The 17,973-nt window shown below is 45.0% G+C and overlaps 1 protein-coding gene across 2 annotated transcripts in view; it reads left to right on the forward strand.

Annotated features, from left to right (window-relative positions):
- Window positions 1–17,973, forward strand: part of LOC147666743 (metalloreductase STEAP4-like) — a 262,209-nt gene that overhangs the window by 206,933 nt on the left and 37,303 nt on the right. For both annotated transcript variants that reach the window (XM_086948911.1, XM_086948910.1), the window contains exon 3: window positions 15,972–16,499. In XM_086948911.1, the coding sequence (XP_086805037.1) occupies window positions 15,972–16,499 (528 nt within the window). The remainder of the gene's footprint in view (window positions 1–15,971; window positions 16,500–17,973) is intronic.

The following is a 17,973-nucleotide window of genomic DNA, read 5'->3' on the forward strand; positions in this document are numbered from 1 at the left end:
AGAAAAGTAATACAAATACAGACCTACAACCACAGGGGCCGGCCATTGACCCCATATCCTCCAGCATTTCTTGGGCCTACCACGGGCGATGTATACAGTTTTTTCTCTAAACATGCACCAATCCATGTTTTCCTTCCAGGTTGAAACCAGAGGTGCCCTTTGAGACCCCCACAGCTGGGCTATGTCTCTTTTCGCTACCATGTTGCCGAGGGTGGCCCATTGAGTCTGCGCAACGCAACGCTGTAATCATTCGGCCCCCAAACATTCAACAGGCACCTTCTGGCCTCGGGCAATAATGATACACCCGTAACCTCTTCCATAACTTCATGCACACGTCTCCAGTACACCACAACGTCCGGACATTCCCACAAAATATGGAGAAAAGTAGCAAGCGTACCGCAGCCACGTCTACACAACCCATCCATAGAGTAACCCATACTCATCAGGCGTGGACCCGTGACATACACGCGGTGTAAAATCTTCAATTGCACCAGCCGGAGACGCGCCGGAATCGCAACTTCCTTAGGGGATGATATCGCGGCCTGCCAATCTTCGTCATCCAACTCCAGCCCGTCACCGGTCCAGGCCCCACGAAGCAGCACAAGAAGATCTGAACGGTCATTGATGAGCTTTTTATAGATGAGAGAGATGGTACTATCAGGGACATACCCATCAAGCACTCTGTCTTCCAGGGGAGAGGACTCTGGGATAACTGTACCGGCCGGGAAGACCGATTCAAGTGCGTGACGAACCTGCATATACCGGAAGTACTCCCTATCACTCAGTGTATACTCTCGTTGGAGTTCCACGAAGGTTTTGATCCTATCCTTGACCCAGAGGTCTCCAACCCTACTGATGCCAATAAGATCCCATTTGTCAAATCCCTTAGTCGTCCAAAGACTGCCCAGTCTCTCCGCCCCGTAAAGCGGGGTGGCTCTGGTCAGCTTGTCTGTCCATCCCGTGGCAGCAGTCGCAGAGCCCCACACTCGTACCGCAACCCCAGTGGGTCCGGTAAGATTTTTCCTAGCCGATCTAGAGTAGAGCGCCCTATTGTAATCGCCTCCCGGTAGCTGCCATTAATCCATCTCGAATGCCGGATTCGGGACCGGACCATACATTGCATGGTTCACTGCACTCAGTTGGGATGCCCAGTAGTATCATTTTATATCGGGCAATGCTATGCCGCCGTCGTACCAGGGCAAAGTCAATTTCGCCAGTGCAATGCGAGGTCGCTCGCCCCACACCAGCTTCCTCTGGAGGCCCTCGATCTCGCGGAAATAGCTAGCAGGCACCAAGTCAAGCGTATTTTGGAGGGCATACAGAAATCGGGGGAGGGACATCATCTCAAACAGGGCCGCTCTCCCTACCGGGGACAGCGGCAAACCACACCACGCAGTGACGTCCGAGCGAAGCCAGCGGAGTGGCGGAAGCAAATTCCTCTCATACCGTACGGCTGAGTACAAGGAAAGGTAAATCCTCAGATATTTAAAGCCATCGCGTGATACCGGTATCGGACAGACCCGGGGCAACAGGGGCAGTTCTTCAGTAAGCGGGTAGATGCAGGACTTGGCCCAATTGATAGTCAAACCAGAGTTCCTCCCGAAGGAGCGTAACACGTCGAACAACACTCCTAATGACTTACGAGGGGAAGTGAGGTATAACAAAATATCAGCGGCGTACAATGATATATGGTCCTCAAAATCAGAGGACCAACTGATGCCTTTAAGCGATGGCTCCCACCGAAGCCACTTGGCAAGGGGTTCAAGAGCGAGCGCGAAGAGTAGCGGTGACAAAGGGCAGCCCTGTCGTGTGCCTCTTCCGAGGACGAAAGGCTCCGAGGCCCTACCATTGACCACCACTTGGGCCAGTGGTTGTTCATAAAGAAGTCTGACCCATCCAATAAAATTGGGACCAAAACCGAATTTTGCGAGGGCCGCCCACAAATACGGCCATTCTATCATGTCGAAGGCCATCGAGGCATCCAAAGAAACCAAGATGGCCGGCTCACGAAGTGACCCCGCCCTTGCCAGTACGCCGTGAAGGCGGCGAAGATTGAGAGCAGTATTCCGATGAGGAATGAACCCAGACTGATCAGGGTGTATCAAATCACTGATCACATAAAGCCGACGATTTGCCAAAAGTTTTGCCAAAATTTTGGGCTCGACGTTCAAAAGCGAGATCGGCCTGTATGACGAACATTAGTCACGGGGCTTCTCGTCTTTGTGGATGACTACAATGGACGCCAATCTCTGATCCCGGGGAAGGGTACCGAGATCTCGCGATTCCAGAAACATTTGGCGAAGGTGCGGTGCCATCTTGTCTGGACACAATTTGTACAGCTCTATCGGGATACCATTCGGGCCGGAGGACTTCCCCGAGCGAAGGGAGCGGATAGCGAGCGCTGTTTCATCAGTGGAAAAATCCACCTCCATGAGCTCCCTGTCTGACTCCGAAAGGCTAGGCAGCGCGATATCCCTAAGTAGCAAATGTGAATTCTCCTCCGGCCTGTCCGAGACCGGTGCGTAGACCTTCTGAAAGTGCTGAGCAAAGACCGTGACTATCTCAGCCGGGTCCACAACCCGTTCACCGTCCTCTCTTTCCACAACAGGCACCACACGATTCAACCTTTCTCTCTTATCCAACCACGCAATCAACTTCCCGGCCTTGTCACTAACATCATACAAACGCCCCTGCTGTTCACAACTCATCATCCTGGCCGCATCTGTCACCAGCGCTCTGTAATCAGCCTGTTTAAGGGCCAAAACATGCAAACCCTCAGGTGTAACCCCAGATTCCAACTCTTCTTCCAAAGCTGTGATTTCATTCTCCAAACACACCACTTCCTCATTCTTGCTTTTCCTCGCGCTAGCGATCAGGGACAGGGCTTGACCCCGGATAACCGTCTTATAGGCCTCCCACAAGGAAATGGAGGAGGACACAGACCCCACGTTCTCCGCAAAGTAATGATCCATGCATTTGACCACTTAAGCCCTAGTTTTCGGATTACGTAGATGCCAGGGGTTAATTGGAGCAACCCGGCCCTCAGTTCCCAGCTGTACATCAATCGTAAGCCAAAGAGGGGAGTGATCCGAGATCCCCCGAGCTAGAGGTTGAATTTCCCTCACAGAGACCATCTGCACCTCTGGCACTAGGATATAATCAAGCCTCGAGAGACTCCCATGCGCTCCCGAATAAAAGGTATATTGTGCCTGTCAAGGGTGCAGTTGCCTCCAGCAATCCACTAAACCCAGCGTATCCAGGAAGTTGCTCAACCATAACTGTGATCTCAAAAGAGTACTGGGGGGCTACAATCCTCGCTGTCACGAACAACCGAGTTAAAGTCCCCACCAACAACCAACATGCCCTGAGGGAAGTTCAATACCACCCTACCCAAATCAGAAAACGTGGTGGACTGTAAACCCTGTGGGACATACACAGAGAGTATGGAGATCATCTTCCCCTCCCAGCGGCCCGTAATGGCCGCATATCGGCCTCTATCATCCAGCACAGTATCATCTATCTCCAAGGGGTGGGAACTCCTGACCAGGACGCCCGCCCCCCTCGACCCAGTAGTAAATCCTGAATGTGCCACCAGCCGATATCCCCTTCTATTCAATGCATGGCAAGCATTCCCTATCAGATGTGTCTCCATCAGCAACACTGTATCCGGTGAAAGACGTTTCAAATATTGTAAAACTATCCCCCGCTTTATCCTATTACCCAGACCATTAACATTCCAACTCAGCACCCTCAGCCCTCTACCCCATTCCAGAAACGTGAACTGTGCTCCCCCCACAAAGAAACAGGCACAATGTACAGAGTATGCAGCGAAATAGAGCCTCAGAATAAACAAGAAAACAAAAAGCCCCCCCCCACCCCCAGGAAAGTCCCTAGAACACACACCCCCACCCTGCACCCCTGCGTTAGACCCGAGAGCCACCCCAACTTGCAGTGTGCCTGTCGCCCCATTAAACTAATCTACGAAAAGAGAGAAAGAACCCCTTAGAGGAGGAAGAATCCCGAGCCCTCCCACCCCCGGGTAATCAACAATTTATGCACATAGGAATAATCAAACCCCCGCCGTAAGTCCGTATAGTTGGCACACCGGTAGGGACTCACTCCACCGTTCCTCCAGGCCACCTTCAGCGCCTTTTGATTGTTCCTGTCGATTACGGTGCGCCGGCAAAGTATCAAGCCAGTCACTGACAACCTCCGGGCGGTCAAAGAAGAGTGCACGCTCCTCGTATTTGACCCTCAATCGAGCCGGGAAAAGCATGGCGTACTTTAGTCCCAGGCGCCGTTTCACCCCAGTGAAGCCCATGCGTTGTTTTTGCACCGCTTGCGTAAAGTCTGGATAAAAACTGATCGACGCATTGTCAAATTTTGTGGGTTCATTGGTGCGTGATGCTTGCAGGATAGCGTCTCTGTCCCGAAAGTTACAAATCCTGGCTATAATAAGTCTTGGTGCGGCACCCAGTTTAGGCCTACCACCTGGGACTCTGTGGACGCGCTCCACGGTGAAAAAGTTGCTGAGGCCCTTAGGCGCTAGATGATGCAGCACAAGGTCCTTCACCAAAAGATCTGTAGATAGTTCCGAGGAGCTTTCTGGAACACCAATAATGCGAACTTTGTTGCGCCTGGCCCGGCTCTCGAAGTCATCCAGCCGACGGGCAAACGAGTCATTTGATGTCCGGAGATTACGAACTTCCGCCTGTAGGTCCGAGACATCGGTCGTGAGACTTGCGGTCTTAATGTCCAGCGACTTGACCCGCTTGTTCGTTTTTGCGAGATCCGTCCTGATGAGGTTGACTTCAATCGCCACAGTGTCTATCTTTGAAGCCAGTGTCTCATACTGCTGACCCATCGAGGTCTTCACACTGGCAATGGCACCCATGACATCCCACAATGTCAAGTCTTCCATTGCAGGAGAACCATTCCCAGTCTCATGCAAGACTTTACCCACTCCACCAGGGGATCCCTTCGGGCGGACGAAGCGATCAATAGTATTGGTTTGGGCGACACCCCCTCGGAGGGTGCCCCTGGTGGCCCTCTTCTCACTCTCCGACCTGCCTGCCATGTTGGGTAGCGAGCCCAGCCGGGCCGTTTGAGATCTGGTGAGAATGGCTCTCCGCAGAACCAACTTGTGAAGTCAGGGATTAGGGCAAGAGGCAGGAGATAGGCGTGGGGCCAGCAGCAAGGCACAGGCCAGCAGTCTCAACAGACAGCAAGTTGCAGTAGATGGTGACCAAAAACAAAACCGAAAGTACCACAGGGGCGACGGTAGGATCTCAATGACCGCTGTTGTTCAATTGCCACCTGGTGTAGGCCTCAAAGTTTCAAGATGCAGAGAGTCCGGTTCCCAGCGGCCAAATTGATTTTTAAAAGAAGATATCGTGTCAGCAGGGCGGCAGCTAGTAGAACCCGTCGTCAGAATCAGGATATGTGGCAGGATAAATGCAGGAGGTGGAAAGGGTCTCGGGAGCCCTGTGCTCACGCGTCCATCTTGGATCCGCGCGAAGCTCCTCCCCTACTCTGTCTTATTGAGGGATGAGTCGATCTTTGATTCTGTTAAGTAAGAGTTAGGGTGAGGACTTTGCCAATTGCTTAGGCATTATCTAAGGCAATAGACTTGGCCATTGCCCGATAGATGGAGATCTAGATTGTGCTTCTTGGTTTCAATACTGCTGTGTAACGTGACAGTAGACTCCATGCCACATCTTGACCATGCTAGATATACGCACTGCGTTCTGAACAATGTGCTCTGTTGGGTGTTAATGTGTGGCTGTCCTGAAGGCACAGTGATAGCCAACTGTATAACATATTTGCATTATGTTGAATGTATACAGTGTATTGGGTTGGACGTTTGTATTTTCTTGCCGTTTATGCAGTAACATTCATTACTGTTTGGTGGCAGACATTTGCGTTTCCTGCATGTTTACAGGCATCTGTTGGATGCCTAGCCAGGAGGCCAGCAAAGAAATATGTACATTTCCACCAAATGAGAGCAACACAGTGGGCCTAGTTTTATAGACCGTGACATGATCAGAAGCTCAGCAACCTTTTTAAATGCAGGTGCACTACACAATAATTAAAGGCTCGGTTTTTACATTCTTTCCCTAGTGAAAATGTGTCAATTATGAGCAGGGGTTAAAAAACTTATTTAGCTAACTTGTGCAGTTATTCGGACAGCTGAGGGTACAGCTTGTTAAAATTAAAAACCCATTAATCAAGAGGATCAGGTTGATTTACACCATTTATTTCTAACATGTTGAATTATTGGTCTGGATAGGCCAATGATTCACGTAAACATGTACCTTTGAGTGCTTCAAATGTTTTAAATGTCTTGTGTGTTCTCTAGCAATGTTGGCCCTGTAGGGCTCGGGGTTCTCATGGGAATACCCATTTTAACTTTTGGACCTGTGTTGTGCCATGGGGCTCCCTAATGAAGCCACATCCACTGTGAATATGAAAAACCAAATATCATTAGGATAAGCTATTTGGGGACATTGCTGGTTTGAACAGACAATGTCTTAGGGAATAACTGTCTCCCTGATAAATCTTTAGGCTACGTGATTTGCCCTCTGGTTACTTTTGGGGATTCCAGTTTTTTCAATTCTACTGAAATCATGTGTACATTTGTAAATTTAGGCCTGGTATTTCACTATGCGTGTACGCGACTACTTTTGCTTTTTTTTAATGATACACTGTGGAGACACTGATTTATTGTTATTGGTATACCTTGCTGAGTTATGATTTTCTAAACCCTGCCACTTTCCTTAGTCAGCTGTGCACTGCTATGGCTTGGAAGCTTCAAAGTCAAGGGCTAAAATGCATACTTGGTCACCAGTTTCATGATCCTGGTACAGTAGCATAAGAATACAAGAGATAAAGGTCCCCTTTTGATACAATTACGGTCCAGCAACGTATGATTGCTGTGGGAACGTCCCTGACACCAACAACGGATTTCTCACCTCCCTTGTGAATTTTGGAAATTCAAATGTTGTCCATCTTTGTCTACAACTTTAAAAAACACATGGGTGCATGCTTTGAATTTATTATAGGCATTCTAACCACAAAATTAGTAACTTACACATTAAATTACAATTACAAACTGTTGTTTAAAAACTTTTTAAGTGCATGGGGGACATGGCCGGCTATGGAGGAAAATGGACCCCTGAACTCTAGCTCCATCGCCTCAGCCCTGCATCATCATCTCCGAAATGAGCTCGGTACATTAAACACACTCCAACTATATGAACAAGTGCAGGTAGGGAAGGCAGCACAGGATCCCAAATCGCTCCCTGATGCCTCCACTCTGTGGGAACAAAACTACCAAGAAACAGGCTCTCTTCAGCCTATAGCCTGACCGACTCTATACCAGTAATGTGGCAAGGCCACAACTAAAGAGCCAACGAGCTCACCCCAGATGGGACTAATACCATATCAATCCTCAAATCACTAGCCTCTCTACAAGCAATGTGAAGTGAGTGATTCTACCATTGCAGCATTTTCAGCAGTGATACACACAAGCAGGCAATAGTCAACTAAAATGACTTCAACCCCGTAATTATACAGATCACCCCCAAACTACACCTCTGCTCAAGTGGGAGTTCCACAATCTTAGAAGCAGCATAATTTCAAATCACCCGCTACTGCTTACAACTCCGCTGAAGTAGCATGACCTAATTGATTGAGGTCTACAGCATGGCTGCTTCTTGCCCCACAATGCCATGAGGCACCAACTAAAGAGTCATTGAGACTGCACCAACTGGTACAAAGACCTCATTGTGCCTCCGATCGTTAGCCTCCTCACAAGTACTCAGAACAAATTAGTGTGGCCACAATTACATCTGTGCTCACCAAGGGATTCTACCACAGTTGTGCAACCTTGAAAATTGGCTGTATGCAATCTAAAATATGGCCCCCCACCTTCCAGTAACGGGGTGAGGTTGCAACTGGAGTCCTGGGGTGAGCATACTGACCGGAGGCTCATTCTACACCAAGCCTCTGATCCCGTTCTTCACTTCGTACAAAATGCAGTGTGTCTCTACTTCATTTGTCGATGCTTTTAACCTCCACAGCTAAGAAACCTGCAGTTTTTACTGTGGTCTACCTGCATAATTACTCCAGCAACCCTAACAATACATGACCCTGTAGCTGAAATGTAGGGCATGACATCACCACTAGATCACAGTGAAAAGACATGAGAGGCCCCCAATACCATCTTTGACAAGGATTCTCTACACATTGCAAAACACCACACTCACATTTAGACATCTGTGAAAAGTGTTCGTCAACTCCAGGCGGCAAACGAGGGGGTGTACATACTTAATCTATTAAATTAAAGGCTCATCTCACTGACCACTGCAGGAATCTGGCTCTTTATATAGTATACCAAAATGAGGTATGCTATGCAAAGAGACCAGGTATCCCTTTTGAGTGGACATGGGCTTGCTCTAGAAATCCCAAGATGCTCTATCTAGGGTAGTATGGTCGAGCAGCACAAATAAATAAATATATGAAACCTGGATTTGTAAAGTAGAGGAAATCACCCATGAGGCTATCAAGGTCCTGTGTTTTAGGCACAGGAAATCTGATTTGTTAAGAATCACAGGATGTTGACGCTGACGCCAAGACTGGAATCTTGTTCCCACCAGCCCAGGGCTCGGGGTTCTCATGGGAATACCCATTTTAACTTTTGGACCTGTGTTGTGCCATTGGGCTCCCTAATGAAACCACATCCACTGTGAATATGAAAAACCAAATATCATTAGGATAAGCTATATGGGGACATTGATAAATCTTTAGGCTACCTGATTTGCCCTCTGGTTACTTTTGGGGATTCCAGTTTTTTTCAATTCTACTGAAATCATGTGTACATTTGTAAATTTAGGCCTGGTATTTCACTATGGGTGTACGTGACAACTTTTACTTTTTTTTAATGAAACACTGTGGAGACACTGATTTATTGTTATTGGTATACCTTGCTGAGTTATGAATTTCTAAACCCTGGCACTTTCCTTAGTCAGCTGTGCACTGCTATGGCTTGGAAGCTTCAAAGTCAAGGGCTAAAAGGCATACTTGGTCTCCAGTTTCATGATCCTGGTACAGTACCATAAGAATACAAGAGATAAAGGACCCCTTTTGATACAATTACGGTCCAGCAACTTATGATTGCTGTGGGAACCTCCCTGACACCAACAGGGGATTTCTCACCTCCCTTGTGAATTTTGGAAATTCAAATGTTGCCCATCTTTGGCTACAACTTTAAAAAACACATGGGTGCTTGCTTTGCATTTATTATTGGCATTCTAACCACAATATCAGTAACTTACACATTTAATTACAATTAAAAACTGTTGTTTAAAAACTTTTTAAGTGCATGGGGGCATGGCCTGCTATGGAGGAAAATGGTCCCCTGAACTCTAGCTCCATCGCCTTAGCCCTGCATCATCATCTCCGAAATGAGCTAAGTACATTAAACACACTCCAAGTATATGAACAAGAGTAGTTAGGGAAGGCAGCACAGAATCCCAAATTGCTCCCTGATGCCTCCACTCTGTTGGTACAAAACTACCAAGAAACAGGCTCTCTTCAGCCTATAGCCTGACCGCCTCTATACCAGTAATGTGGCAAGGCCACAACTAAAGAGCCAACGAGCTCGCCCCAGATGGGACTAATACCATATCAATCCTCCAATCACTAGCCTCTCTACAAGCAATGTGAAGTGAGTGATTCTACCATTGCAGCATTTTCAGCAGTGATACATACAAGCAGGCAATAGTCAACTAAAATGACTTCAACCCCGTAACTATAAAGACCACCCCAAACTACACCTCTGCTCAAGTGGGAGTTCCGCAAACTTGGAAGCAGCATAATTTCAAATCACCCGTTACTGCTTACAACTCCGCTGAAGTAGCATGACCTAATTGATTGAGGTCTACAGCATGGCTGCTTCCTGTCCCACAGTGCCATGAGGCACTAACTAAAGAGTCATTGAGACTGCACCAACTGGGACAAAGTCCTCATTGTGCCTCCGATCGCTAGCCTCCTCACAAGTACTCAGAACCAATTAGTGTGGCCACAATTACATCTGTGTTCACCAAGGGATTCTACCACAGTTGTGCAACCTTGAAAATTGGCTGTATGCAATCTAAAATATGGCCCCCCACCTTCCAGTAACGGGGTGAGGTTGCAACTGGAGTCCTGGGGTGAGCATACTGACCGGAGGCTCATTCTACACCAAGCCTCTGATCCCGTTCTTCACTTCGTACAAAATGCAGTGTGTCTCTACTTCATTTGTCGATGCTTTTAACCTCCACAGCTAAGAAACCTGCAGTTTTTACTGTGGTCTACCTGCATAATTACTCCAGCAACCCTAACAATACATGACCCTGTAGCTGAAATGTAGGGCATGACATCACCACTAGATCACAGTGAAAGACATGAGAGGTCCCCAATACCATCTTTGACAAGGATTCTCTACACATTGCAAAACACCACACTCCTGAGTAGGCATTCATTTAAACATCTGTGAAAAGTGTTCCCCAACTCCAGGCGGCAAACGAGGGGGTGTACATACTTAATCTATTAAATTAAAGGCTCATCTCACTGACCACTGCAGGAATCTGTTATACAAGACAGGGGACCCTAGTTATTTAGGATCATTTGAAAGGATTGAGATATACTAAATAGTATATAGCCTCTGTCCAGCCGGACAGGAATTTATTAATTCGGATTCTTATAATAGTTCATTATTTCACATTAATACAAAAAGTGGGCACGACCTGTGACCCACAGAAAACAAGACAAAACAAGTGACAAGAATTCATGTAGAAAACGCATCAGGTGGTCTGCACTATTATTCAGTAATACAGACTAGATTCATTTCTAGCAACCCATTGTTGGCAACATTATTGTGAATTCATGGCAACATATGGTGCTTTAAAGTCGACGACGTTTCGATGCAATTCAAAGATACATGCATCATCTTCAGGACAAAACTATTTAAGTCATGTTTGTCTTAGAGTTAATTTACACATAGTACATAACCTCTTGGTCGGCTAAGGCAGCCCTGGTTGGGCTGCACTGGGTTGATTACAAGTGAGCGTGAATGGGCTCAGGAGTTTTACATGGCATTTAGGGCGGTCGATCACCGCCAGAACCCCAGTCGGCCAGCCATCGAGCAGGACCTGCTAAACGATCGATCTCTTGAAAACCCGGCAGCACCACGTTGGAAAACGAGCCACGCAAGTTACCAATTGCAGTTAACTCCTTGTGCTGACCGACCCTAAATGCCATGTAAAACTCCCGAGCCCATTCACGCTCACTTGTAATCAACCCAGTGCAGCCCAACCAGGGCTGCCTTAGCCGACCAATCCTAGGCGTCATACGTGAGAACAGAGGTACTAAGTGGGAAGGTCACCGAATCACAGGATCACCATCTTGTAGTGCTGTTCTTAAGGCTTTCTCTCTCTCAGATCTAAGCTGCAGAACACGAACATCCCCTTTTCCTTTTCAGCATCTGACAGATTCCACATCACCTACAAATGTTCATCGCACCTGTTCCATGATCACCAAGACCTTGCTTCATTTCTAGATAACTTTCAAAAGGCAGAGATGGATACATCCTCTTTCAATGCAATGTATTGCCACTATTTATGGGGCATTAACCTCCTTTCTTTTTTGATAGACAGTTACTAGTTACTTACACCCTTTGATGATCTGTATGTTTTGCACAAAACACAATTTGAGCTTGCCTGCAAACACTACCTGATAATGTTCTTTTGCTCATATATCTCTTTGTCACAACAAGCGTGGACATCTTGATAAGGTATATCACATCCTCGCAGCTCATGACTGTGGTTGTTATCACATTTCCTTAATACGAAGTCAAATATAACATCTATTTGTCATGCAAATAATGTTGCTTTCCCAGCTGCAATTGCAGCCTGTTACTCACTTGACAGCATCCAAGTGGTGGAGAGGTAATTTCACTCAGTTATCCCAGAGACACTGCAATGCCTCATCCCTCCTACTGCTACTCACCGGTCTGTCCTTCTGCTGCCTGTTCTACAGTACTAAGATAATTGACATTGTTATTAATTCGTTAACATCAATCCTCCTACTCTTGCCACAAGGAGATGTCCTATGTCGAGGATGCTCACGCTGACCTTTCTGTATTGTTTCAATTCACATTAGCTGTTAATTATTTGACTTTGCCAACTCTTAGGCCAGTCAGTCCACTTACCTGCTCTAAAACTTGTTACACGCTCAATATGCTCAGTATGTTCAAGTTGTTTATTGACTGTTATTGCTCTAATTCAACCTACGCTGCGATACGCATTAGTAACAATGTATATGTAATAAAGCTCATTTCCACAGGTATGATTCTGTTTTGAGGCATCCAGAAGATGTTTGCTCTCATCCCTTGGGTACCATACTATTTCTTTTTCGGGTTGGGCTGGGTTGGTGATTTAACCACATTGCTGCGGCTGTAATTTTTCCGCTGTGCGGCAATTTACAAAAACCCGTGTTACATGACGAGCTCAGCTCGTCATCAGCACACGACCACCGTGGCTGATGACGAGCTGAGCTCGTCATCAGCAGCGAAGGGGTTAAGGTGGGTGCGGATGGGTTATGGAGTTGGTGGGCTCTAATTTATTGTTGTATTTATTTTTTTCTGTATCTCTCTTCTCTCCTTTCTTCTGGTCATACCATCATGTTCATTATGGTCCTAAATCACATCATCCACACTATCCATGTCTGCAGACTTTTAATGCAAGACACTCTTGCCATGAAGTATCCCCTCACATGACAAATTGGGATGACCTTGGTTAAACGTGCAGCCCCGCCTTTTCACCATATCATTTATGCTGAAGACTGATTCCCTACAACGTCTTTCACTTAACACAAAAGGATTAAACCATCCAGTTAAGAGGAGGAAAATTATACCATAAACATACACATTCAAATGTGATCTACTTCTCCTAAAAGAATCAAAAATATCTCTCACAGACATCTCCTCTTTTATTGCCCCTTGAATCTCGGTGGTCATAGCTTCAACTGCATACAGGAAGGGAAGAAGAATGGGGTACTTACTTTCATCACCAAACAAGCAAAGATGTGTGTATTAGACATGCTCTTAGATCAAAACTGGAGCTGGATACTCAAAAACTATTGAAATCTGGTAAAGAAGTCTATTTGCTGAACTTATATGCGCCCTAAACTAACAACATACATTTCTGTAAACACATTGACAAACGTATTGCTGGACTGCCCAACGATTCCTGACTGATAGTGGGGGGTGACTTCAACCTTACATTTGACCGCACTAGAGATCGCAGCTCAAGAGCCAAATTCAGGACAACCTCATCCCATAAATTTTTGCACAAGATATGTTCCAGCTACTCTCTTGCAGACACCTGGCATATTCAGCACCCAAACACCAGAGATTATGCTTTATTCTCTCACCCCCACTAATCATTTTCCAGAATGGACCACATATTATTATCTATGAACTTGGCTAGGATGATCATTGATTCGTCCATTAAAAACAGACAGATTTCGGATCATTCGGATAGTTTGGCTTCACTAGACTGGGCCACAAACACCCCAAATGATAAATCCTGGAGACTTAATCCTGAAACATTACAAGACAAAACTAATTTAGAGAAGATCTGCAATGCTCCCAAAAACGTCTTTCGGGAATTCCTCCTGAAGATTGCTATCCCCAGGTGCTCTAAAACACCTTCAAGGCTACTATTAGGAGGGTTATAATCAAAATCTGGTCCCAAATTAGTAAATCTGCAAACAATAAAGATGAAACATTTGGAAACTGAAATTAAACAGTTCGAATTCATGCATTACTCCAATAAAGGCACTACTCTCTTAGACAACCTAAACTGTAACAAATATGAATTGAACAAAGTCCTGAGCAGCAGGGCTGTCCAATGAATAACCACATTTAACTCAATACAATTATATGCTGGCAGTACCGCTGGTAAAGTGTTATCCCATTACTTAAAACATAGACAAAATAGTTCACAAATGACCCCCATCAGGGACAAGGAGGGACAGTTCTGTGTCTTCCTAGAATTCTATCAAACACTATATGATGAAAAAACAGTGTTTAACTCCAAAGTTAGCAGGACATACCTCAACAAGCTTAACCTTCCTAAACTAAATGCCTGACTCCAGTTTCAACTATAAATCCCTTAAAGTCAGAAAGGCCCCTAGCGGGATGCCCTTGTAGTCCACTTCTAAAATTATTCATGGAAGGGCTGCAACTACCCCTATAGGACCTCTTTCAAGACTATGCCAAGACCAGTTGCATTGGAGGGACCAGTGCAAAAGGTGGTATAGCTCTAAATTCCCAAGGAAGGCAAAGATTTCACTTATCCCAAAACCTAAAGACCAATATCGCTCATCAACATATACATACAACAAAATACTGGCTTAACATATTGAAGCAATGTTGCTATCTCTGATTGGCCCCATCAAGCAGGCTTCCTTATAGGCAGACTCTCCAATGACAATATTAGTTTAGTAGGCCACGCATTAAAATTGCCAAAAGTAAAAATCCATCCGTGGGAGCCAAAGCACTCGATGCTGAAAGAAGTATTCAACAAGGTTGCATGGCACTTCTTAAAAGCCATATTGACCTGCTTTAATCTAGATGAATTATTCATAAACATGGTTATGGCCCTGTACCCAAATCCCAGAACTAAAATTAGGTCTAATGGTGTATTAGCTGACTTTTTTCCACTCAAACAAGGCACCAGACAGGGCTGCACTCTATCCCAACCCTCTTCTTTTTAGTCATTGAACAACTCTTGTTATCCTTTAACAAACCTATTACTTAAATAGGTCCGAATATTATTGGCAAATCTTTTCAAATAGTAGCCTTTGCGGATGACTTCCTATTAATAACAGAACACTCAGACACTGCTATTCCAGAAATGATGGCCAAGATCGAAAAATATTTCTCAGTATCCGTCTATACCCTCAAAAGGGATAAATCCAAAGTTCATCCACTTAATATTATCTGCACCAAAGAGGCAACCCGACTTTCTGAAGTACTGAGGTCTCAAATGTAATGATGACATCATGGAATCTATTCAACAAAAGGAGTCAGTGGTCCACCAAAAGGTTCAGAAATTTCTGGAAGGTTGGGCACCAAAATTCCTGATATGATCCATTAAAATGGTTATCACTCAGATTATCAACTACTTACTAAACATGCCTCCATCTTCTGCTCAGAAGAATTTTTCCACAACAAAAATCACCTTCTTAAACAAATTACTTTGAAATTCTACAAAACCTCATATCGCCCTAAAAAAACTTTGCCTACCCAAACATCTAGGTGGTTAACTTTGGCAGCCTTCCTTCCACTCTTTCGCATCTCTATTTCTTTGTTTTCCTTCTTCTCTCTGCCTCTCCTTTCTTCTTTCTTGTCTACTATCTTTTATTTTCCCACCACGTGGTTGAGCAACATAGACGTTGATACTAAACTATGATCTCTGATCAACGTTTATTGGTTTTTATATAACCTGTGTGTACATTGCCTTGCAACTGTACTATGTGCAACATATTTAACACATGTGTCAACCGCTGTTTTGCACCAAAATCTTTAATAGAAACGTTTGAAATAAAGAAAACTTGTTTAAGTGCATTTGGACAGGGTGTGACTAAGATGAAATTCATTGGAAATTGACAGGCATTTGTTGGAGCTAAGTATTAAAGTTGATCATTAAAAAATGTGCGCATATTAGTTCCAAAACTTAAATAAGTTATCATAGAATTATGCTTTATCGAGAAAAAATGGTAAGTGATGTTCAGTAGCCTAATGAAACCGCACATTTTCAGATGAGTAGGTTTAATGATGACATGCTGCCTAGAAATGATGTAAATTGTCTTTATCTTTTATCTCAATCTAAAAATTGTAAATGTAAGCCTGTTTTTGCCTGCAGGTGTTCGTGTGCGGCCATGACAGCAAATCTAAGCAAGTGATCATGGAGATTGTCCGGACTCTCGGACTCACTCCACTTGACCAAGGATCTCTCGCAGCAGCAAAGGATGTGGAAAATTACCCACTACAACTATTTCCCATGTGGAAAATGCCCATGTACATATCTACTGCGCTAGCTGCAGTCATTTTCTTGTACTGTCTAGTTACCGAGGTGATCCACAGCTACGTCACCAAAGGAGAGGATTATACATATGCAATCATGATTGCAATTCCGAACAGAGTCTTCCCAATCGTGTCCCTCATCCTTCTGGCCTTAGTTTACCTTGCTGGCATCATCGCTGCAATGATCCAGCTGTACAGAGGAACAAAATACAGTCGCTTCCCTGATTGGCTTGATAAATGGATGCTTTGCAGAAAGCAGCTTGGACTTGTAGCCTTAGGGTATGCCTTTCTGCATGTTATCTACACGCTTGTAATACCCATCCGATATTATGTAAGATGGTGGATGAACAATTGGGCCATTACACAGGTAACTACATTACATTTTGTCCTTATTTTATTTTTGTAGCGTTGAGATGAAAATTGTAACGCATGGCAATTTTGAGGATCACATGCACAACGTTAGTTAAATTAGCAGAAGTGCCAGTTTTCTAAGAGGATATTATACGGAGAAAGTAAAACTGATAGGACATTTATCAATTAATTTATAAATTCATACACTCAACTCCCTACTTTCTTAGATCCATGTTTTACATTATTATTTAAATGAACCATGGATTTTCTTTCTTTACGTTACCCCTAGTGGATAGATACAATCTCAATGGCAGGACTCAAAAACGACACAATTGGCATTTTCATACTATGGGCGTGGTTACATTTTTAATCAATAGGTTAGTTTGCAAAGCATAATATTAAACTCTAATTGGATAACAAGCTTTTTATTGGTCGAAAGATTGTATTAATTTCCCTTTACAATTGGGAAGCAACTTAATGAAAACACAGTTGTTAGAGGGTGTGCTGTAAATATTATTCATGGTTTTCACAAAAAAACATTTTTCAGATTAAAATACGTTATTTAGGTTTCTGGATAAAGTCCCGATAGGGCTCAAGGTGAGGCACTGACTTATGCTGGCGAAACCCATCAGTCAGTCTGCCCTGGTTGGGATCTCTATGAGCTTGAATATCAATCCATGCCCAGTATATTCTCTTAATTGCCGTTTTGGACAACGGGCCCCTGACTCCCATAGAGAATAGAGGCCAGTGGCCAAGTGGAGTCTTTTGATGTTAACTAACCAGGCGATCTTATAAGATCCCTGGAGGTTCATTACTTCCTTTAGTCCATCTGCATAACTAGATAGCTCAGGGGTACGCCAAAGCCGACCCCAGTAAAAAAGGGGGCGTAAACCAATTAAGTCATTAATTGAGCGACGGCCCAGGTCGCTCAAAAGGGGTTTACTAGGGGTTCCCCTAGGAAGTGGGACAAGCTCCCTAAAAACTTGTTTTCTGCTGTTACAAGGGCATCTACATTATTGAAGCCCCAGAGCTCGGCTCCATATAATGCACCGCCTATTGCTTTTGTAGCATAGATCTCCAAGGCGGTGGCAATGGGTCTGGAGGTTGAGGCTCGACGTTCTCTCCCAATGACACCCATAACCCACTTATGGCTTAGGGCCATTTTTTCGATGTGCGGCTGCCACTTTAGGTTGTCCGCAATTCTAATCCCCAGGTAGTCAAAGACTTTGACCCGCTCCAAGGGCTCCCCATCGAGCGTGAGCGTGGAATTGGCTGACCTGCTCGGATTAAAATAAAGGAGCTTTGTTTTGGTGGTGTTAATTACGAGGCCCCTCAAATTGCAGAACAGACAGAACCGATCAAGCAGCTTCTGTAAGCCTGACGGAGTTTTCGAAACCAACAGCGTATCATCCGCAAAGAGTAGTGTGGGGACCTTAACACCAGGCAGAAGAGGGGCATCTGCATTGATTTCTGATAGGAAGTAGACCACC

Source organism: Lissotriton vulgaris, unplaced genomic scaffold (assembly GCF_964263255.1).
Source record: "Lissotriton vulgaris unplaced genomic scaffold, aLisVul1.2 SCAFFOLD_1321, whole genome shotgun sequence".
Taxonomy (NCBI): Eukaryota; Metazoa; Chordata; class Amphibia; order Caudata; family Salamandridae; genus Lissotriton; species Lissotriton vulgaris.